Below are 24,713 nucleotides of genomic sequence, written 5' to 3'. Positions count from 1 at the left end.
ATTAAATCAAACATTTATCTGCCATATTAGCAAACCACCACACAACCACTTCAATTACTTAGAGTCTATCAGAGCACATTGCCGGAGGCGCTATGTAAATGCGTTTGGTCATGCCACATGCCACAGTGCTTTTGTATCTGTAACAGTTTGTTTTAACCCCATGCACTCTAGAGCACTTTGTGGTTTGTCGGAAATAGGTTCTTCAAATATTGATTCGTATGGGGTATTTAGGTATTGTAAAGCGTGGCTGTTACTCACGTGGTGGAGTCGGTTTGGCAGAGCGAGGGCTAGTCATTGTCATTTTGCATATTGCAGTGTTGGCGTCATCTACATCTTGTTGCCACTGACTGTAAAGAAAAGGGCAATGGTAAAACGTAAATGTAGTTAAACTGTTCTGGGCTCAGTAAAAAAAAGAAAAGAAAAAGAGATTAACACTTAATTTTTAGCAAGGACGCATGAAATTAAAAACTTTTTGTAATGACAGTAAAAAATCTTTGTAATAAAAATGTAATAATAAAATAAAATCGTCAAGGTCGATAATTTGACAGACAAGTTTTGCCCAGGTTGTAAAAAGCAACTTGTAGCATATAAACTTTGTTTCAAACTTTGTTTTTTTAATTTATTTAATAAAATATATATATATATATATAAAAATAAATATATATATTTAAAATATATATATATTTTTTTACAAAATATAGCTTTAAACGTTTTTTTAAAATAATGATATACTTATGGCATTATATATTCATTAATTTGTCTTTTGTGAAACAAACCTATATGCTAATGTTTGAAACTTATAATGTAATACAGGTTTAAACTTCTTAATGAACAAACTGAAGTGCAGTAGTTGGATGGGAGTGCAAGTAATGGAAATGTACAAACCTCTTAGTTGATGCATGTTTGATATTTGAACACTGCTTCCCTGTCCAGGCACAGTAAGGATCTCTAGACAGCACACACTCTCCACAGCTCTGGTAGTTAGAGCAGTTGGCAAGAGGGATTTCAACCAGCCCAGAATAGCTGGACACAAACAACAGGCCCTGTTGGAAATGCAAACACAACAGAAATAAGACACCTTCTCAGGACGGCTGCTCCTTAGGACAGCATACCTACAGAACTATGATAGATCCAGTGTAGAAAGATGCTCGGTATGCGTACAGTACATATTAATACACGATAATTGCACTGACAGTGTTAATAAGCCTTTTTAAAATAGTCGTCATGGTGTAACGCATACAGATAAAGTATAGACGGAGCAGTGTACAGAAAGAGCAGACGCTGTTTGTTTCCCATCTGTTCTTCACAGTTCTTCAGAGAGGAAACAGGGATGCAATTATCTCCCTTCCAGGCCTCACTATCTCAACGGCTGTAGGGTCCCTGCCACGCTGTCATTTCACCAATGCATTACTTTTTCCAGCGTGCATAACAAACGCAAAGAAGATGAGTTTAAAAGTAAAATGAAGCACCTTTTCATCATCCAGTTCGATGTGTTGTACAGACTGAGGCTCGGGGAAAATCACCAGCTCTTCAATGATATACATCTTGTTCTTAACGTTAATGGCTTTGTGGATCCTGCCGTCATCTGAAACATAACACAAGCGAGATGATGTATGTAAGGGCCTGGGCCATTTTGTTAGCAGGCAGCATAACACTAAGTATATTGCAAGTTGTGACAAGTGGAAAGTGGCTAGTTACCATTAAGTATCCCCGGGAAAATTAACTTACTCTCAAATAAACGCGCACAACATAAACAAGATTAGATCCGTAGCTAGTCATTCTTTCCGCCACAGCTCAGCAAAATATTCAGGCCTAAATTTGAGATTTACGTGTTTGAACTGCATATAAATTCCTTTTTTTACTACATCATTTTAACATGAACTAATAAACTTTATTAAATGCATATATGTTAGTCATACATAACTGAAACGGGTAAGATTTCTATACATACACACAAAACATGGAGTGGTTTATTATTAACTATTAGCATCTATTTGATTTTACCACAATAATAATATTATTAAAATTAAACCTTTGAATGTGAAGAAAAAAACATTCAGTTAAAAACAATGTACATGATTAAAATATGATTAGCTTTGGAACAAAAATGTATTAGAAAAAAGTTACATTTACTGAAATATATAAAGCTGATTACTGTGAGATTAAAACACACTTTGTTTATAAGTACTATTATAGATAAATATGACAGATAAATATACAAAACATTGGGTTGTATTATGTCAATGTCATATGCGATTCAAATGCACATTTTGAATCGATGTCTTAATATATAAAATGTATTTTTGTAATATTATTATATTTTATTTGATTATTATTATCATTATCATTTTAATCTGATGGTTGAAAGCAGTCCATATTTTTGTGTCAAGCTGTTGAAACAGCTTGTTTAAAGAGATGGTGCACAAAATTAAAATGGCTATTAATTACCCATCCTTAAATTGATCCAAACCTTTATGAGTTTCTTTATTCAGTGAGAGAACCCATAAGATCTTTGATGAATGCTGGAAACCAACATTGACTTCTCAAGTAAAAAGAAAAAAAGACCAGAAACTATTTGGCTACCCACATCTTCACAAGATCTTCCGTGTTCAGCAGAAAAAAAAGATATTCACGTTGCTTTGAACAACTTGAGGAAGACTAAATGATAACAGATTATCCATTTTTGGGTGTACTATCCCTTTAAGTACTCAACCTGTAGTAACACACCTGCTTGAATGTCTAATGTAAAAGATAAAGCTATGTTGGCTTGATATTAAGTCTTGATTTCCAAAGTCTAAAATCCCTTAATTCAATCCTAATGGGGACTGGAGCAAAAATGAAAGAGCCTTTAATGCAGGAATATTAGTATAAAATCAGATTTGCTCCGTTGTATGCTGCTAAAAAAAAAGATAATCTGATCTTGATCTGGCACTGTTTCACTGAGACTGTATTAGGTGAAGCCCATTCTAGTTTTACAGAAATTAGCTAAACTCTATATGCGTACGACTCGGCGGTCTTAGTCCTCACCTGTGCCGATGAAGAGCACATCGTATGTCTTGTGGAGAGCCTGCACTCGGTGCACAGCGAGCTGCGTGTAGCGCACGTTCCGTTTGAGCAGCAGAGGCTGGCTGCGGATCACGCTATCCATGAGGAAGTGGTCCTTCACAAAGTTCAGCACTTTATCAGGCATGTGCAGGGAGGAGGAGATCCCTTGGGCGCGGGCCGTGTTGGTGATGCACTGCAGGAAGAAGGAAAAAGAGGCCTCAGAAACAGCTCTATCGCTCTTTTTCTCACTGCAGTCAGTGATTTTTTGGTGAGTGGCAGCCAAAATCAATGTGACTTTCAACACAAACACCAATGTCAAGTAAGATTGAAAGTGTGATTGAAAAGATCTTGTACTCAGATGACCCGAACTCACGGTCGAACACTTGGTCTAGGTGCTGTCTGAGAATTAAACTTAACAGACAAAATTCTCATTACAGCCAATCACCAATGTGTAAGACGTTCTATATACAAGCCACATTTTTTATGCAGTGGTCCTTTTTTTTATCATTTAAATAGCTATTTTACTTGCAAATGTATCACAATAGGGAAAAATAGACTTACAATTTTCATTTAATTTTCACCAATTTACTAGTTTGACTAGATTTTTTACATCATTTGTATTTGAGCTTTTGCAGTGTCTTTCTATCTTAGTGTTTACTTTTTAAGGAAAGTAAATGTGTTACAATACTTTTGAGTATTTTTTATCTAGACAGGGCATGTTTGTTTTTTTCTGTGCAGTAGAGGACACAGCTCAAATTGCATAAATAATATGATAGATGAATGAAATTCAACACTTCAACAATAGCAAAAATAAAACGTGTCATTTTTGCTTATTAGTATGGTTGAACTGGATCATTGAAGGACAGTAGCAAAGACATGGGTGAATAAATTCTTATATTTAACATTTTGAATTATTTTGCAGTTGACTGTTTGTATTAACTTTTATGAATACTGAATCTATTTTTGTTCTGTCAGTCAATACACGGGTAACAATGTACATGGTGTTATTTATTTTAAAAGTAAATTAAAAAGGAATGCATTACTTTACTAGTTACTTTAAAAAGTAATTTTATTACATAACTTGTGTTATCCCAACACTGTTTATATATATTTTGGATTTTAAGTTTGTGTTATATATATATATTTGGTTCATATGGTTTAATTCAGTGGGAATAGAAACTCTTTAGTTACCAACATTCTTTAAAATGTCTCCTTTTGTGTACAGCCGAATAAAGAAAGTCATACAGATTTGAAATGACAGAATGTAATCTTGAAACACTGCAATTCTGTTCTGTTGCACTCCATCCGGTAGTTTTTGAAGAGAACATGAAACTTACCGCTCCAGGTCTGGGTTCTGGTACTGGGTGGTTGTAAGTGTACCACTGCTGCGTCTCACGATTAACTTCCCGGTAACGTCCATTAAACGCCTCTTCCACCTGGTCCATAGTGAAAGCACATACAGCCGAGCTGCCTGAAGCACCTTTGTACCTGTCAGCATGAACACAACAATCATTACAATCGATCAGCGTGTGCATAATCACACGCAAACCAAACCAAAAACCTAGGCCTTCCATAAAATAACCACCCCACTTGCACACATCTTATTGCAGCTCAAAAATCTGATTGCACACAAAATGCAAAAGACGTCTCATTTAACCTCAGACATAACAGGTGCGTAGGCGGACACAAGAGGGAGGCTATTCTGAGCATCTGCAGTCTCGCTGACATCTCCTGCCTGTCCTGTATCTTTCGCCCCTATGTTAATGCACTCAATCAATACCCACAACTCCTACGCTAAGCGCCACAAAAGCAGTCTGGTTGAGTGCCAGGCAGCGTTCAATAACAGAAATGAAAGTTGAATTTCTAAAAGGTTTTAAAAGGAACACAAACATAGCTACAACTATACACTCTAAATGCTAAATGGGCCTCCAGGTGATATATACGTTACCATTGTGAGGTGAAGACTCCATAAAACACAGTGCCCTTCCAGGCCTCTTTGCTGGGGGTCAGTACGAACATGTCCTGGATGATGTTGAAAGGGAACCCGTCGTCAGGCAGCGAACAAAGTAGCTGCGCTTTTAGGAAAGTCGTCCATTTTTTTTGAAGCACCCTCTCTCCACCTTTATCACCCTGCGACAATACATACAGATCAGGGTCATTTTTTGTATCGCTTACAGTATATACTGTTATAGCATTTTTTAAATAATTCGAAACAGATTAGCAAAGCCGCAGCAAAGAAGTATCATGGGTATGATTCCCTGAAAACACACAAATACTGGCAAAATGTATAAAGTTCGCCATGAACGTGAATGTTAAGTGAGGAATTATTTTTTGTTATGAGGATTTATTTTTGTTATGAGCATTTATGACCACAAGAGGGAACTAGTAGCTGTTTTCGATGCCAACAAACTGATGCAGCTGATGGAAATGCTGATCATAATGACAGCATTCAATGCCTGTTACATATTCTATTACGTAAAGATTAAAAACTGGACAAGGACTGCAGCTTCTATCACATGTTGTGCATTAAGGCTGAGTAAAACAGTGTGTTTTGGTGATTGGGGCCCTGAGGGTTGTAAAGGCTTTAATTTTGGTACTTCTAAGTCCCTTAAAACAAAACAGGCAGTATAATTCAAAGGCTCTAATATCTATCAGAAGAAAAACACAGCATGTTATGAGAATTACTTATTACTTATGGATCTGTTTTGTATTTTACACATATATAACATATAGCAATGCTGTTTATGTTAACATTTATAGGCAGAAGTAATCATTTTAGCATAATAACTTACAGAATATGCATGCAGCTGACCACAAATCTTTTACCAGATGTGCCTCAGTTTATTTTCATTAATGAAATGACAACAACAGAAGACAATAAGGAAATGATGTAACTAATTCTTGGATTATCAAAAACAATTGCTTGATCTAATACTGACTTGACTTGAACTTCTCCCTTAACATGCTTTCATTTTACAAAAAAACGAAAGGGAGAGTGGATAATAAACCTTATGGCGCAGGTAAAGAAGAACAAAGCCACGCCGTGAATCAAATAAATATTTATTATATATTATAGCGTCAACCCTCGCTCAAGCGGAACTTCGTACCGAACAGCTGAACAAATAAATGGACTGAAAGATAAAATCGAAAGACAAGAAGAGAAAGAGACGCTTGGGCAGAGAACGGGGCAAGGAAAGAGACGAATGTGAAGTACAAATGGCCTGAACGACAGCCAGAGGTACATAAAGCTGAGGTCCCAATAGCACCATATTTATTCATCCATCTCAGCCGCTCTCCAAAGAAAATGAGCTTTCCTCTAATTATAATATTATTGTAATCCAGCACGCAGGACAACGCCTTCCCCTACCAGCAGGACGGCAACAACACATTCCAATAAAATCTTTTAAAGGGAGACTCCCACCTATCACTGAACAGCAGAGTTTAGGACTGAGAACAGCTGAGGGATGAGTTAAGAGGCGTTCATTCCAAGAACGATTACTATAAAGATGACTATATTAGAGCCCACACCAATGCATGGTGAAATTCTGTTTATTATAAGTTTGAACACAGTTTCTGCTGCTTTTTATAAAATGTTCTTTTTCCTCTTTGCTGTTTTTGCTATTTTTGTTCATAGGTGTGTGAATATCCCTATTCTTATACAGAATTATATAATTATAATACATGAAAGTATTCATTCATTGATAATTATTACCAATACTATTTTATGGCACGTGCAGGAAGTTAATAATAGGTGACAGATTGTTAATAGATAAAAACTATTTATAAATGCATATAAAAATCACACTCACATACATATATATATATATATATATGCACCTTTAAAAACCTTGCTCTTTGGCTTTACTTTGAACTGAGCTGGCATGCATACAGCAGCTTTAAAATGAATATGCCTTTCATTTTAAAATTGAAATGAAAGGATTAAAGCTTCTGCTCATTGTCTCATTGTCATTCTGAGTGTAAATGATATGGTACGCTTTCAAATGCAAACCCCAGGCACTATTCAGAAAGAATCTTAAAACAATAAGAAACTGTTGCAGTGCGTAAAAGGATAGTTTTACATGCATCACAATTTCCACTGGAATTTGACATGGTCATCAGTGCAAAAGTGCACCTATACCCACATTACAGTGACACTTGATTGGAGGTAAGTTAGAAGTCAAGAAGAGAAGAAACCGAAATATAGGGAGCTCAGTGGAATTAAAATCATTCTCAGACTTCAAAAGCAAGACGAGAAGGCAAATGAATCTTGCAGATGTTTCACTGCGCTCATGCACCGTTCAGAACAGACAGGGTCAGTGCTTTAACCTAACTGGCAATGTAGAGGCTCTCTTAAGATTCAAATCACTCCTTGTGAACAAATGCACTCCTTTCAGGAAATTACATTTCAGAAAAGTCAAAGATGTGATAGGAAAGGACTTGTCCATCGGCCCTTAAGCGTGGCTTTGTTGCGTATCACAGAACGCAAGACAATTAAGTCTTCTAATGCGCCTTTGCAGGAGTCATTACATTTGTTTACTATATGAGCAGTGTTGAGGAAAGTTACTTTTAAAAGTAACGGGTTACAATGTTGCGTTACTCTATAAAAAAAGTAACTGCTTACGTTACTAAGTTACTGTTTATTGAAAGTAATGCATTTAAATATCATTTTTTAAATATATCAGCAGAGCTTGATTGTTAGTTTTATTACATACAAATTTGTATTTACAACAAATGTAAAAGCCCTTTCACAACAAAAAGTGTAATGAATAAATATCAGGCTGAAGAAAAACATTTTTCATGTTCATGCAGTAGAATATAGGGAAAAAAGGTTTAATACTCTTCAGCAATTAAAAAAACTAAGAAGCACAGTTGTTAGTTTATCTGAAGTAATTTTTGCTTCATTAGTATGGTTGAACTTGATCATCAAAGGTCAGCAGCAAAGACATTTATTAATAAAATGGGATTAGATACAGTTGTGTTACCATATTTAATTATAGCAGATTTGCTTCATTTTTGCATTTCACCTTTTTAATTAATTTAGATGAATACTAAATCTTTTTTTTTTTTTTTTTTTTTTTTTTTTTGCGAGTGAGATGAATTAATGCACATTCATGTTTAGTCTAGAACTACTCTGTATTCATGCACGCCTCTGACCTCCTGCTTTTTCCCGACAGGAGGCTTGTCAGTCAATAAATGGGAAAACAAAATAACTGGCGTTGCTTTTTTTGAAAAATGAAAAATGAGTAAATGAAAAAAAAGTAAATCTGATTGCGTAACTTGCGTTACTTTTAATGCATTTAATGCAACACTGTATAAGAGAAGATAAGGTACAATACCAAGAAAATGAAAAGTATAAACATAATCATTTCATTCCCTTCCTCATGGCTGGGCTCCAGTGGATCTGGCAGGAGAAATATGGGGCAAGCTAAAAAGGGAACCTGGGATAATGTTTAAGGTACTGGATGCAAATAAGCAGGCCACATTCCCCTGGCATGGCAACCATTTAACTGTCAGGAGGCATTTCATGCAGGCTGTGTGATAATCCATATTACAAGGCAGGGAGACGGGAGAGCGTGAACCTTCTATCGGCTGCCACTTGGTGAATTAGCTGGTGTGAAAACGGAAAGCATTAGTTAATTATCCTTAGTGAAGCTGGTTTAAAAAGCCTATTTGAATGAGCTATATGGCAATCGCTAAAAGTTTCTATTCATTACTGTCATCACTGTTTAATAATACCAAGGGTTTACCCCCTGCTTGTAAATTGCCATAACTACACTAAAATTATTTGTGCATTTTGAATATAGATTATATGCTTACTTGTTACCTATTTTTGCTCTTAAGCTGTGGACTGTGAATTTAACTCTTAGGTGTCTCAAAGCAGCGTGGTTAGAACTAATCGATTGAGTGAATGATTCATAGATTCACTGGCGCTTACTTCATCCCTAGCTAAATCAATTACTTCAACAAATCGGTTTTATGGAATGATTCAACGACTTACTCATAATGTGAGATGCTTGCTTTGTTACTGAATGAGTTAAAGCAAATCAGTTGAAAGTTGAAAGCAAATGATTCAGTGACTCTTTCATAAAGAGAGTCGCTGAATGAATCAGTGGTTTGAACAAACTAGTTGAGTCAAAAATAAGCATTGATAAAATGGTTCAGTTCAGTGAGTTTTCAGTGTTTTCAGTGAGTTTTCAAATGATGGATTAACTCCCTTTGCCCTTTGTAAAACCACTATTTTAAACCAACAGATATTTAAAAAAATTCACTACACCAATTTTTTGGCACATAGCATCAATGATAGCCATGATCTTGTATTCAGGGTTGCTGAATTAATTGTCAAAGGTCCAGAGCAGTGTGGTTACAACTAATTGTTTGAGTAAATTATTCAATGACTCATTCATCAATGCTTATTTTACGCCTAGATTTCAACAAATCGGCACGTGATTCAGTGACAAATTAAAAGATTGGAAATCTTCCTGAATGAATCAGTAAACAAAACATTTGAGCGAATGATTCAGAGACTCCTTCATAAATACGGTGCTATCAAAACCCAGTCTGTCTAAATCAAACACATAAGCAGATCTGCTTTACCTAGATCAATACAAACAGTGAAAATTCCATTTGCTGTTGGACTAGCTATTATATAATATCTTTCCCTATTTTTTCACTACAGAAGAGTTTTGGACTTCGTACATATGATGTAATTGGCTATTTAATGTTGTTAAAGCCTAATTCCTGCCGTTCCAGTCACATAGCATTTACCGATGATTGGCTTGAAAATACCTGGATACACCCACAGGATACATTTCTCCAGGTAGTACTGACATCTTTGAGGGAACTGTAAGGAATGTGTGTGCTTTGTATGTAATGTGCATTTTCAGCGGCCCCTCAAATCGAAGGACGAATGCGAATATTTGCTGAGCAGCGATAAGAATTTGAGGCGCTCTGCATTGAAGGATGTGTCTTTAAAACACGAACCGTTTAGCGCACCTCTTTCACCTCGGTGTGACAGATAAGAACCATCATGAGGTCAGTGTAAGCACACACACACACACACACACGCAATATGTTCCACATCTGTTCACCAATATTAACATGCACAAACATACTGGCCCTTCCTTTCCACTGGATTTGTATAAATATTGGCTCTGTACATGTATGTAGTTGAATTTTTGCTGTTGGGGGGTGACATTACGTTTTTACACCAAATTGCCTCTTACCTTACACACGCGAGCGATGCGTGACACAATGGTGTTGTCAAAGAAATCAAACTCCTTTCCCGCTTCACTGAAGAAGAAGTAAATCTTATCATCATCGCCGACTGTGTTGCCTTTGGGCAAACTCTCCTGAATGTAGGCTGAGCCCACAAAAGCGGGGTCTACAGGAGAATTAAAAACAACATGTCAATCAACGCCATGCAACATACACAGAATCTGCACAGCTGTAAGCAGTGCAGACTTTATATTTCAAATATAGCCACTGGTCCACCTGAAACCCCCTTTACATGACAATCTTTAGTTGTAATTACTGATAGAAATCTTTTATTACACTATAAAAGTGCTTAGTATTGATTTTGCATATGTGTCTTTCATCAACTTTGCCATATTAAATATTAAGCTATTACTCCGTATTCTTTAGTAAAGTGAGAAGGGTTCAACTGTGTAAACTGACGCTAAATTGATTTGTTTTGTTCTCTGTAGTCTTGCTTTACATGAATGATTCTCTGCTGTGCCAAAATTTCCTCTCAGTGGTAAGTTCAGGGGAGTTGAGTCCCAAAAGAGAACCGAATTATGCCCGCTGATAGAGCCATTTACTTCCATGCTGTTTTTGCTATTGTAGTGCTAGACTTACTTACATTTAAATTGTGAACATTTACTCTTGTCATGTTACAAACCTATAAGGCTTCGGTTTGCTTTTAATCTTTAAATCAGTTTTGATAACTGAAATAACTTACAAATATAAGCAAAAATTCAACTACTGTTGCCTTGCCAAGTTGAAGTTAAAAATGTATTAAAGAATTGATTAAAGCTGTTATTCAATATAAAAATAATAATAAAAGTGAGAAAAGCTAAATGAAAATAAAAGCTGAAAAGATAAATACAGTAATACCATATAAATAATGCAACAAAGAAAATCACATCATGGACTCAAAAATCCTTTTCCATGGCTTTCCATGTGCAATAATAGTGTAATGTTAATAGTACCATGGCAAAAATTACTTAATTGACAATGAACAGAATTAATTGTAAAACGAAGGTATGGTGGCTTTAATGTCTAAACATTTATGTCTGTCTATTTCAGTAAGTATTGACTTTTTGTACACACTGGTAGAGTAACATTAGATATATTGAACCGAGAAGACAATCAGTTCAATCAAATGCATTTTATATGGCTTTTCACAATACATATTGTTCTTAAGCTTAAATATACAGTAAGGTCCAGAAAACGTCCTAAAAGACATTAGCAACTGAATTGTGACAGGTGATTAATATGCACATTTTTGGCTTCAAATACCATGCACAAAAATACTGCCATTGTTAGTGAATCAGTCCTATTAAGAGCAGGATGGTAGTGAATGTGGCTTTTACCTTGAAGCCAGTTCAGTGAGTTTTCAGTCTTTAAGGCTGTGCCCTGTCCAAGGCTTTTGTAAATGATGGGTTCATTCCCTTGGAAGTTACTGACTGTGCCGGCATAAAGTTCTCCATCTGTAAACCAAAAAGCAAAAGATATCAATAAAGCCAGTTGGAAGAGAGTGTTGCACGCATATAATACATTACACCAATTTTTGTGGCACGCACCAGCCATGATGGCCGTGGACTTGTATTCAGGGTTGAAAGGGCACCGGCTACGACCATCTTCAGTGACTATTTCTCTCATTTCATTGCGCACCAGGGAAAAATCAGACGTGTTCTGGAAAAAAAAAGACACACGGACATTCTTGTAAAGACAGCATGAACTGTCTCTTGTATCGACTGCTCAGTGCCTGAGTAGAGCTAAACAAGGACCTTATTTTTCTGAACAGAACGTCATGTTATTGCGAAGAGATAGTAAGAACAGGATGAACGCACTCAAAGTGAAGGGATGATGTGTGTACTATCGACTCTGTGTGGGCCAAGGATACTGATAAAAAAGGATGTTTGGAAGGATTCGCAGCTGTACGCACTAGTTATTTTTTGTTTGTGTCTTAATAGAGGCATAAAGGGAAAATATGCATCTGCAAACCATTTCAGGGGACAGCTGTGATAGAATCAGCTCGTGTAGGCGAAGTACGCTATCCTAAAGCTTGAGTTTTAGTGGTCAGCGTTGACCCCGCCGATACTTAGACCGATCCAGGCATAGTCTCCAGAGTGAAGGGTCTAAGTAAAGTGCAGGGCCATAATAATTTCTCATCCGAGCAGCATCTACCCTTAGGGAGAGCTGAGGAGTGTATTTCTGAGGACATTTTGATTGACTGAGTAAATTACATGGATAATTAATTCCTCCCCTGCAGCCTGTTAAAAGCATGGAGGGAGGTGGTGAAATCCTGCCGGAGAATAGAACAAAATGAAACACAGTACTTACAATGTATGCGCAGATAGGGCTGAAAGCATACGTTCCACACACGTACAGGTGAGTGCTGTTCACGCGCAGTAAAATCTTGATGTAATTGAAGCAGTCGGTCTGGAATCACAAAGTGGACAAAAGAAAATGCATAAGAGAGAGACAGATAACCGTTTAAAGACTTAAGACGTGGATGGCCTTGACCATTAGCTCATTACATTTCAGTCCTTACATTTCTGATAACAAGAACCCCAAAATATGATGCAATAGACCCTGTTCCTAAAATGAAAAAACTAATTTCTCATAGAACTCTATTTAAAAAAAGTAACATATAAAATACATTTATTTAGTTAAAATCTAACATATATTCATTGACATATCACTCAAGATTTACAAGTTACAATTAAACTTTATTTGCAGTATCTCTCATTTACAAAGCACATTTTTTAATAGTATGGCTAAAATGTGTTTTAATGTCACTACTGATGTAAAGCAAGATATTAAAGTCCATCCAAAGTATACCTGAAATAATTCCACTTTAGCCCATTTAGCACTATACGTCTGCACAATTAAAGTGCATGAAGTACAAAATTAGTTGCTAGAATTTAACAAACTTTAAGTATGCCAGTTTAGTATACTAAAGGTACAATTGCAGTATATTATTAGGTTCAGAAATATGTAAATGTAAATGTAATAATAGCATGAAATTAATGTGTTTCAAATACACTTTTATATATTTATTTTTCACTGTGGGTAAACATTACATTGTATAAAAATTAAGATATAACACAAATGTAAACTGTAGTTTAAAGTTTGTAGGTCGTAACGTAAGCAGGGAAATATGAACATGCCTTTCCCCAACAAAATGATTTATTTCTTACTGTTAAAAACTAGGGTTAAAATCAAATGATATGCGGATAAAGTGTAATTCAATCTAAATCATCAAATTTAGACACGTACGAAAAATTACTGACATAGCATTTAAAAGTTTTTTTTAACCAAAAATGAGGATTTTGTCATCATTTACTCATCTTCATGTTGTTCCAAACCCATTTTACCCTTCTTCTTTAGTGGCAAACAAAAGAAGATATCTTTCTACACATGTGATAGAAATCAAGGGGTTTCCGTTGTTGTTTGTTTCATTTGTATTCAAAGAAACACAGTCAAACAGGTTTGGAACAAAACATGTAAATGAACTGTAATGAGTAAATGATGACAGATTTTCGAACGTGAACGTATGATAATAATGCAAATGAATTTTCCAAGATTCAAAACTAATACAGTTGAACGTTACGTAAAGGCAAATGTTCAAAACAAGCACCAGGTTGTGTTCTAGGCTTCAGAACTTGTTTTCACATCGCCGGGTTTGATCTAAATCCTCTGTAATAGTCTGGGAGAGGTTTCTGGCAGCTGTGTGTCATCGGTCTCAAGAAACAGCAGTTATTACTGCGTCTTCATCAGGGTCCCAACATCCATCCAAACCTGGCTCCCAAGACAAATCAATCTGGCAGCAAATTAGGCATGCGGATTATTAATCTAATAACAGCCCTTACGCAGTGTCAAGCTTTCAGGGAAATTACAGTGTGGACGTGTCAAGGCAATAACAGGTCCTACGAACTGAAAGTTGTGCGACGGGCAGTTTCTGGGATTCAAATTTAGCACAGTCATTTGGCAGATATCTATTTTATAGACCGGCCTCTTACTCGAGTTATATAAATCGACTTGGCACTTTATGCTGAAATGTACGGACATCTCTCCACTTGGTTTGATGAATATCTCATTCACTCACCTGTAAATCTTTCCCTTTGAAACTGCACTCCTCTCTCTTTCTCTGTGGTGTGCTCCATGTTAACTGGAAAAGGGAAAATCGGAAGCTGCAGTTACATTAAAGTGTGCATTTACGGAAACACGATGCATTAACACGGACATGAGTAGGCCTACAGTGAGTCACAGTGAGTTGGCTGTAGCATATTGCAGTTTTGCCTTTCTGTAATGTTCAGAATGAATCAAGCAACGCATAATATTTGCTGTGAACTTTGAAAGTCTCTTCATGACTTAAAAAGTTAAAGGAATGAACATTTTGTCATTATTCACTCACCCTCATGTCGTTACAAACCTATACGTGTTTCCTTCTCATGCTGAACACAAAAGAAGATATTTTGAAGAATTTTGGAAAACCGAACATTTATTGATCCCCACTGGCTTCCATAGTTGGGACAAATACTGTGGAAGCCAATGGGTACCATCAACTGTTTGATTACCACCATTCTTCAAAATATCTTCTTTTATTCAACATAAACTCATACAGGTTTTGATGGTGAGCATATGATGACAACATTTTGGGGTAAACTCTAAAAAAATATAATAGAGTAATACCTTGCAAAAATACAATTGGAGAAGTGGGACAAACTGGTAAAGTAGGACACTTACAATGAATGGAAACTAAAGCTTCCAAGTTTTAAAAAGGACACAAAAGACCAATAAAGGAATCAGAAAGTTGGTCTTTCACTGGCTTTTGCATTATATTTCAAGCATTTTAGAATTTTGTATGACGAAATCTGCATTGCTGCATTTGTGAGTTATTGAACTCAAGCTCCAGATCAATCCTTTAGGCCGGTTTTAGCCATTTGGATCCAATCGTCAGAAAAGAAAAACTGACCCACTTTACCTGTATTCAGTCTTCTATGTGTACAAAACTCATGGGTGTGCATAAGTGATGTCTACACACAACATTAACAGTATTCCACTCTCGTTTACTAATGCCTATATTACAGACTAATGCACATGCTTATACATCCTCCACAATAAAACACACAGACATACTCACATTACGCTGCAGCTGCGTTCTGCTGATATCGGTGATATTGAGTGCGAAGAGAGTCTCTCGAGCGCCGACGTACAGCATGTTATCCTCTTTACTGAGGAGCAGAGAGGTGTAATTGAAGACTCCATTGGGTGAAAATCTCTTGGCCGACCTCTCGTTTGCATCTATGAGCAGATATGGAAAAAAGAGAGGGGAAAGGGAAGAATGTCAGCAAAACCGAGCCATAAAGATTTACTGCTGGAAATATGATAAATGTGCAAAAGTCAGATATGTGATCGTGCTTTTTAGTTGGTTTTTCTTCAAGACACAGATTTTGCTTCATAATAATATAGTACAAAAATGAATAAAAATGTCAATATTAATTTTTTTTTTCCCCTCTGTGTTTCTGTCATATTAACCCATATTCAGTGCAGTCTGTGTCTAGTCATATTCTCTTTTATTCTTTTGATGTTTTTCTTTTATTTCTTTTCTTTTCTTTTCCTTCCCCTGAACAAACCTGTGATTCGCTTTCGGTTGTTTGAGAAACACTGCTTGATAGTGTATTAGATAATAATGTCACATGTTTCTACTGGCTGGCAGCGAAAAGGCTAAAACCTGTTACAGCTACAAAAACTGTCTGAATCAATGTGAATGAGCATTTGTGTGGTCACATAGCTCGGAGACAGATGTTCATCTCTTAATCAGAGATACTGCACTGCATCATTATCATGGCAGCTCCTGCAGGCGGTTTCTCTGTTTCCATGACAGTGGCATCAATGAGAAGCAGTGTCTTTCCTACCAGTAGGGGGTGTTTGTTAAGGGGTTTAAGGGCATTGTGGCTCAAATTCCCTTTAGAATACTTCAGCGTGGCTTTTTTATGACTTCAGACGAGCCACTTGAGAATTCGGTGGTGATTCAGACAGTGTGTAAAATGAAATGTGTGGAAACACGCTTTCATCTGGTCTCTCCATAGGCTGGCAGAACGAAGCAGTACTCCCATGCTACAATGACATCATTCCAAGATAGCAGCTCCTCTGGACCTAAGACGCATGTCGAATCAATGTCAGCAGGCTGTAAATACAAACTTCATCACTACATGGCAGATGACAAAATGTTCTCCTCATCTGTCACCGGCTTAATGGCTGAATTACGCTTGTCTTTCAGTCCAACGTACACAAAATGAGAGCCAAACGAAAAAAAAAAGGTTTTAGGTTTAAAAGTGAAGTTATTTTTTTTTTCTCAGTCACTTTCTCCTTATTAAGTTGAAATAAAAATATAAAAATCAAATCAAATCAATAATATTCAAAAAATCTTATTATGTAGAGGAAAATAAAATAAAACTGGCATTTTTGTTTCAAATGTTTCCTTCTGTTCCAGTTTATTAGGCAGATAAATAAATAAAAATATGTAAATTAATTAATTAAATGAAATTAAAATGTACTTCTCTTTTAGTGACTATAATTCAAATACTGTTGTGTAAAGTACATATTGTAGATTTCATTACGGACTTAATCCACAAGGTCATTGGGTATAAATGTTAAAATGTATCATGGCATACAAGCTGTGCTATTGATTTGCTTGATTTACAGAATCTTTACAAGACATCCACTTCTGGTAGGTCTTACTTAGAGAGCATGTAATCATTACACTGATTATGCTCCCATGGGTGACTTTGAGCTGAGGTAAGACTCTAAAAGCGGCTGTGTCTCTGGGAGCTGCTGCAGAGGGTCTGAGCCCTTGGCTTCCTGAACCCGGGGGAGACAATGCGGTAATAATAGGGCATCAGCCCTCAACCAGGAGGGCTTATTACAACCGAATCCAGTCTGCAAAACCACAGGAGGGGATCAACACGGCACATTAATGGCACGCTACTGGGGTCTCTGCCTTTGTGTGTCTCGTATTTCCCCTCTCTCTGATTACAGGATGAAACGGGGCACCACTCATCACCGGCAGCATTCATTTCAGAGGGTTTGGGGGGAAATTTTATGGCGATTTAGCAAGACAAGGACAAAGGGCAATAGCTGCAACCAAACAGGGCTTAAGTGGGATTTGCACAGGCAGAAACCGTACCCCAATTATTCTCCAGAGTGCCACTGCTGCAGCGATTTCCCTGTAGCTCACACAATGAGGCAAATAATTGTGCCCCATTAGGAGAAAATCACACATGTTAATGTTTTACTTCAGTGCAAAATACAAATAATGAGAGTGGGTTGTGTTTCAGAAATTACAGTAATTGTGACTTAACTGATTATATAAAAATGATATTTTTATATAATATACATATTTTTATATAATGCATAAAAAGTGCAAAAAGCTCTGAAATTATTAATTACATCCAAAAGAAAAGTTTTGTTTGCATAATATATGTGTATACTAGTTCTCTGTATACTATGTGTATATAAATATACACAACATAAACATAAACAAATTGCATTATGTAAAAAACTTTGCGATTAATCATTTGATAACACTATAAATAACTGAATACGAATGCTTTAAATTAGCATCATTTAAATTAGCATCATTTATATATATATATATATATATATATATATATATACATACATATATATATATATATATATATTTTTTTTTTTCATTTTCACCTCATGCTCATGATTTTAATTGTAATATATGCACATGTGGTCAGGTAATCTAGGCACAAAAGTTCAAAAGCTCAAATCGCATCTGAAAATATTGCATACACATATGGTGTGAATGTACTCCGTTGTACTCCACTTATTTTTTCATAGATAGTGAAAAGTCAGCTTAAGTACAATAAACTGTACAGTAACAGTAATTCAAACACCAATAATTATTTACCATTGCATTGTCTTTGTCACTGTATGTTGTGATTTAAAAGGATTTATACGTCAAGTTAATGACTAACATGCTGCAACACAAGCTATAAAATGTATACAGAGCTGTATAAACACCTGCCCACGTCCAGCACTAATTAAATGCAGAAACCACTTCAAATGTGCAAGGTCTTTGGCAATATCGGGCTGTTTTGGTTTTTGTGTTCGCACATGTTACGCTCAAGATCTCTGTCTGTAACCACTTTTAAAAAGGTGTGATTGCGAAACGCGAGAAAAATGGGCTGCAACAGACAAAACTGATTAAGGATGACATGGAATGTAGTTCCAGAAAATGAAGTACCATTTCTTTAAATGAGCTTGTACAAGGGTAACAGAACGACCCCATCCAACCCCACATTTCTGATGCCCTGCTCATCGATTCCCATGTCTTGAAACATTAGCAATCCCCCCACAGACAATACGGTCTCTCTCTCAATGAGTCTGTGGTATTATTGTTTGAATTGACTGAGGTCAGTTCCCATAGGGCAATTCCATGACGACAGCTGCCATTCGCTTCCTCCAAACTGCACTGATGCATTCTGGGAAAAGCCTTATCCTGTTCCCACTCATGGGGAAAGAGGTCTAAGAGTGTCAACAACAGAAAGAGGTACTTATGAGGCCAATAGTTATTGTATCTTGTGCTACAGTGGTACAACATAACTTGTCTCGTTGACCCTCAATCTTCAAAGTCTCTCATATCTCCATCTATTACGTTACGAGACACAGCCATTCTAGACTTTTTGTGAAGAGTGAGATCATTACTGCCATTATGCAATTACATGTCATTTTTTTTATTTTTTTTTTTTGGAGAAAGCCACTGCTAAATGGATTTCCATATCCGCAGCGCTTTGCTTTCTAATCCATTTAGAGAGAAATTAATTATGCAGGCTTTTAGGGAACCCTTCCATGTTCGGTTTTCAGAGCGGAATTCCCTACGGCTGCTCTAACAGTACATGCCCGAAGTTAATTAGAGACACAGAGCATCCCGTCGAAAAGAGCGACTGCGTGAGGCAATCTGGCCGTCAGTGTGAAAGATCAAAGCCCTGTTTTGTTTAGGCCTCGGCAGACGGCTCATTTAAGTAAACAGTGCATCTGATGATTTGAGCTTTCAGAGGAAAACGCTCAGAAGTTACGATCCTACACAAAGCGCACTGTACAGCTGGTAATGTCGAGCTATTAGAGGGCCAAGATTGAAAAGCTATTTACCAAATCCCAAACTGTAAACCTAGCATTTAATGTCACGTTTGCATTATTTCTCACCTTCCTGAGAGCCAGGTAAACAATATTTGCGCTGAAGGAGAAATGATGTCATCTTCAGGTGTCGGGAGAATGACAAGTCCCCTGTTGCTTTAATGACAAAGTGCTGACTGTTGAAGCTGCTTTTGATGTTGGGAAAAACAATCTGGAAAAATGCTCTCTTCAATTGCTTTGTTGTACACAGCGCTTGAGAATTACGATGGCACGTTTTTCAGGAACATTTACAGGATCTTTTTCATTTCAGGAACGAGCTGTAAACTTGAAATTCTGCAATTTATGGTGATGGCAGATAAAGGACAGTTCTACGGCGTTCAAGGTGAACATAGTAGGTATTGAAGGTGGAGCGGTATTCACAAACGTAAACACAATCTCGATGGAGTTTCTTGTATGAGAAAATCTGACGTAATGCACTTTCTCAGATCAACATCGGATTGTGAATTTAGGACTAGGATACATACACTACTTGCTGTACTCTTGTGTTTAATATAAGGCTTCAGCTCTCGTATTAAGTACCAAAGACACAAAGGTCAATATACAGAGCAAATAAAAAGGCATGTTGAACCGCAGGGCTTTGCTAAGTGCATCCGAAACAGAAATACCTCAATATCATCTAACAGCCTGCAGATCTCTAGTGGGACATTTCTACAACACTCACTCAAAATCTTTTTCTTTTCTTTTTACTGGGCTTTGTTAAGCCTCAAATAGTGAATGAATTTACGAGGGGTTGCTTAATACAGATCAGATTTGATTTTAACATTTGTTTTTTATTAATAATTTTGTTTCCCGAATAAAAAGGTAATATATTACATTTATTTTATGTTAAGTTCTTAAAATTAAACCTTAAACGTGTTTTCATTTGTTGAGGATCGTATGATCTTTGAACGCAAGATAATTAAAGTGTACCTGAGGAGAATACTTGCAATAGTTCTCCTTCAGCACAATCAGATATATTTCAGTAGTTGAACTTCAGTACTACTTCTGCACAATTAAAGTGCAATAGGTACAAAATCTCCATTTTGCAGAATTAAAGTATTACAGCTTAGTATATATAGTATAAGTACATAAATATGTAAATACACCAGAGAAGTGTGCATCAGTGTGAAAGTATCTATAATAGTATAGTAAGCTGTAATATTTGTATATTTGAGATTGCATAAAAGTGAAACTGGCAGAAAATTGCATTCACATTATAAGCAAACTGTATTGGTCCTGAAGACATATGAGTTCATTTAAAGTGTTGATATATAAGCTCAAATTTTTCCTAACCACCCTGAAATGAAAATTGGTGCCCCGAAGGCTGACAGAAACTAAAAGTGAGTGGAACAAGTCTGCTTCTGCACTGTTTTTATGACAATGCAAACCACATGAATCTGGCAAAAACAAATGCATGCTCATCTAAGCTCTGTGGATGTTCTTTTCACTCACACACCCTCCATTAGAGCACTGCTGAAATTGCCGGAAAAAGCGAAGACTGCTGATGCTGCGTAGGGTATTGGATGCAATTTATTTAAATAAACATTGATCTACCGACTAGTTGATCTGTGAAAAAGGTGTAGTCTTGCAAGCCGTATATATTCTTCTTTTTCGGTAAGGTCAGTAAGATTTACATTTTTAATTAGCAAGGATGCTTTAAATCGATTAAAATTACAGTCAAGTAAAATATAATGTTACAAAATAAAATCGGGTCTTTTAAACTTTCGAAACATCAACACATTAAAGTGTTAAACGTATTAATTTCAAGAAAGATTCTTCAAATCATATTAGAAGGATTTCTGAAGGATCATGTGACACCTGAAGCGACGATGCTGAAAATTCAGCTTTGCCATTACAGAAAGAAATTACATTTGGATACACTTTAATTTGATAGTCCACTTTAGAAATACTACTAACTATAAGTAATTTTGCAACTACATGCTAACTACATGTCAATTAATTTTGAAGATATTAAGATTTGAAGATATGCTTGAAGATATTAAGCAGACAGTTTACGAATACTCTTATGACTCTTAGTTGCAAAGTTACTTACTGTTAGTAGAATATCCAAAAGTGGACTATAGAAATAAAGTGCTACCACACATCTTAAAATATGCTAAAATAGAAAGCAGCTTTTTAAATTGTAATAATATTTTACAATATTACTGTTTTTTCCGTTACTTACTTTTGAATCTAAATATAAATGCAGTGAGCGTAACTTCTTTTAAAAACGTGTAAAACAACTTACTGACCCCAAATGCTTGAATACAGTCTGTGTTCAAACACATTTACGGCATAATGTTTGATATAATCTTAAAAACACCCATATTATAAAATTGCATTTGATTTCGCTTTCAACTGCTCCCTTCCTTCCAAAGGAAGTGGTCAGCAAAGTGCTCCTGGGAATCGGTATAGGCTCTTTTACAGTACACTCTTAGTATCTTTCCCCTTTAAGGACAAACCGCATTCCCAAAAGGGAAATGTACGGCTTCTTCTCACACTGCTCTGTTTTCATTAATGCCCCACGTCGATGAGAAATGACTGTTGAGCTTCTCCAGAGAAGGAGAGCGGAATGACGCAACACTCAGTTTACACTTCAGAAACATTCTGTTCTCTTCCACCTGCGTGCGTGGCCGGGTCTCCCTGCTCCAAACTTAGAAAAGTCAGCATGAAATATTGAAAAACAGATGATATAATAAAAGAGAAGGACGAGAGAGGCGGAAACAGAAAACATTAAGACGTCAAGCGTAATCTGTTGAGACGTTCAGGAGAGGGGTTTAGTGTTTGTCTAGTGAACTGGCACAACGTCTCTCTTGTTAGCATGAGAAGTACAGAAGTGGCAGCTTGCACAGACACCATGGTGACCGCTGGAATTCTGGGTAGGTCAAACATGAGTTTGGCGAGTAGAAGCCACATAAACACTGTCGTTTCAAACAGAGGGGGCCTCTAAAACTAAACTAAAGAGGATGAATGTGCATGACGCCAAGTTGTGCAGTTAAAGGTTTGATCAAAATGTGCATCTAATGAATTCACAAGGCAGAAAGGTGTAATTAGGATTTTCATGAGTCATGTGGTAACATTTACTTGGAAGTAAAGGCTGATTAAACTTCCCTATGAAACAACAGCGCTTTTACACAAACTTGCAGTTTACAAAAGTTGCTATCTGTATGATATAGCTAGTTATATATCAAACTGTACAGGATGGTCCAGTTTTGGGGTGCCATGGTGATGCGAGGGAGGTGCCAATAAACAAGTAAATAAATAAAGGATGCTGTTACAACGATCAAGGAAACACAAACACTTATATTTGTGAGTGTAGGAGTCTGTGTGCTTGTTTTCGCCTGACGGGTCTGACAGGTTTGATTTATTTGTAAAACTTTTCACAATGTGGCTCTAATATACTCTAGTTGTGCCAAGATCAATTCAATCACAGTGGAAGCGCAATGAAAATGAGTGGCGTCTATTTTGCAGCACACAGCAGTCTGTAAAATTCCTCTGTCGGACTCGGACTGAATTTGCTGAAGCTTGGTTAGTGTAGCTTCGATTGACATAAAAAGCAGGCCAAATTATTATATTATATGCCAAATTAAATAAAAAAAAAATTCACTTCCAGAATAAAGATTTCCTGATAATTTACTCATCCCCTATATGTCATTCAAGATGTTCACGTCTTTCTTCCTACAGTTGGAAAGAAAATAAGGTTTTTGAGGAAAACATTCCAGGAATTCAATGGGGACCAACATGTTGAAGGTACAAATGTTTATTTCAATGTCGCTTCAAAGGGTCTTATCTAGTAAAACAATCATTTATTTTCTAAAAAAGGAAGCATTTATATAATTTTTAACTACAAATGCTGTCTTGCACCAGCTCTGCGATGCACATGTGTGGTTCTTCATCTGTGTAATTCGGTTAAAAGGCATGGTAGGGCGGGCTTTTTTTGGCAGCAATCACTGGGTCTGTATTTCTGCCTATGTCACACCATGTGACCTTTCAAATGTGACTATGTAATGTTAAGTCATCTATGTGCATCACAAAGCTGCTGCAAGATGAGTATCTCTGATTAAAAGTATATAATCGTTTTATTTTATTTTAGAAAATGACCAATAGTTTCACTAGAATAGACACATACGCCTCAGCTGGGATTGTGTATTTCCCTATAAAGCTACATTGAAACTGCAACCCATTGGTCCCCATTGAAGTCCACTATAAGAAGAAAAATCCTGGATTTCTTTCCTCAAAAACCTTAATTTCTTTACTTCTGAAGAAAGCCAGACGCAAGCTTCTTGGATAACACAGGGGTGAGTAAATCATAAAGACTATTTTCTTCTGGAAGTGAACTAATCCTTTTAATTCCATCTATCCAACAGTGTTTCAAACATTCCAACAAGTTTGTTTTTTATGCCCCTCTAGTAGTAAATTATTTAAATTCATTTGCATTTACTTCAGTTTAAATAAAAATATGGGATCATGTTTGCTTAAGTTGCTCTAATGATAATGTAAAAAATATTTATTATAACATATTACCTATTATTGCATTTTTATGCACACGCTAAACTGACTGTTAACTGTTAACTGTTAATTTGACAGCTCTAACAAAACAACTTTGATATGTTCAGTTTGGTGTCACATGGAACAGCTTGTATAGGTTTTAATATGTTGCTTTGGTTGTAGGGTTAAAAAAACAACAGCTCTAAGTAAGTAAACAAGAGACATTCCTTCCTCTCATGTTACAATATGCCACCTGAGAAGCTACGTGATGCATGCGGCTGGATATGAATGGACTGTTTCCACTTGATGCGTGTTTTGGAAGCCTTCCACTGGTTGACACGTAATGCAGGTCTCTGCTGCCTCAAACATGCCTGATCACCTCCAACCACAAAAAAATCAAAGCTGCACAAAGCCTGAACACCACACCGTATCGTATGCATGCTATATATTACAGCGAGCATAAGACATTTCAATGTTAGGCTAGGGTAATAAATCAAGAAGTATTACAGGTACATGAACCGAGGATAAACACAATGGAATGATGTTTATAACTCATAAACAACCAAGAGATTCGTTCTGTAACTTCTGTAGATGCATTTCCCAGCTTTACCAGGAGAAAATGGTTGGATAAGCACAGAGCTCTAGTGTAAACCGCTTATAGGTGTCTTTTTAAATAGCTTTCTAATGCGCTTTAAGCACAGCAGCATAGTGTGTATCAAAGAGATGAACAAAAGAAGAGAGGCTGA

At 36.5% G+C, this 24,713-nt stretch overlaps 1 protein-coding gene across 3 annotated transcripts in view; it reads right to left on the bottom strand.

Annotated features, from left to right (window-relative positions):
* Positions 1–24,713, bottom strand: part of sema4ba (sema domain, immunoglobulin domain (Ig), transmembrane domain (TM) and short cytoplasmic domain, (semaphorin) 4Ba) — a 59,951-nt gene that overhangs the window by 2,239 nt on the left and 32,999 nt on the right. For all 3 annotated transcript variants that reach the window (XM_043264685.1, XM_043264686.1, XM_043264684.1), the window contains 12 exons: positions 15,416–15,576; positions 14,378–14,440; positions 12,610–12,708; positions 11,847–11,958; positions 11,637–11,753; positions 10,269–10,426; positions 4,994–5,175; positions 4,383–4,533; positions 3,028–3,238; positions 1,470–1,585; positions 886–1,043; positions 259–347 (listed from right to left, as the gene is read on the bottom strand). In XM_043264685.1, the coding sequence (XP_043120620.1) occupies positions 259–347; positions 886–1,043; positions 1,470–1,585; positions 3,028–3,238; positions 4,383–4,533; positions 4,994–5,175; positions 10,269–10,426; positions 11,637–11,753; positions 11,847–11,958; positions 12,610–12,708; positions 14,378–14,440; positions 15,416–15,576 (1,617 nt within the window). The remainder of the gene's footprint in view (positions 1–258; positions 348–885; positions 1,044–1,469; positions 1,586–3,027; positions 3,239–4,382; positions 4,534–4,993; positions 5,176–10,268; positions 10,427–11,636; positions 11,754–11,846; positions 11,959–12,609; positions 12,709–14,377; positions 14,441–15,415; positions 15,577–24,713) is intronic.

This window comes from Puntigrus tetrazona, chromosome 18 (genome assembly GCF_018831695.1).
Source record: "Puntigrus tetrazona isolate hp1 chromosome 18, ASM1883169v1, whole genome shotgun sequence".
In the NCBI taxonomy this organism is placed as follows: Eukaryota; Metazoa; Chordata; class Actinopteri; order Cypriniformes; family Cyprinidae; genus Puntigrus; species Puntigrus tetrazona.
This window is presented reverse-complemented; position numbering and strand designations above follow the sequence as displayed.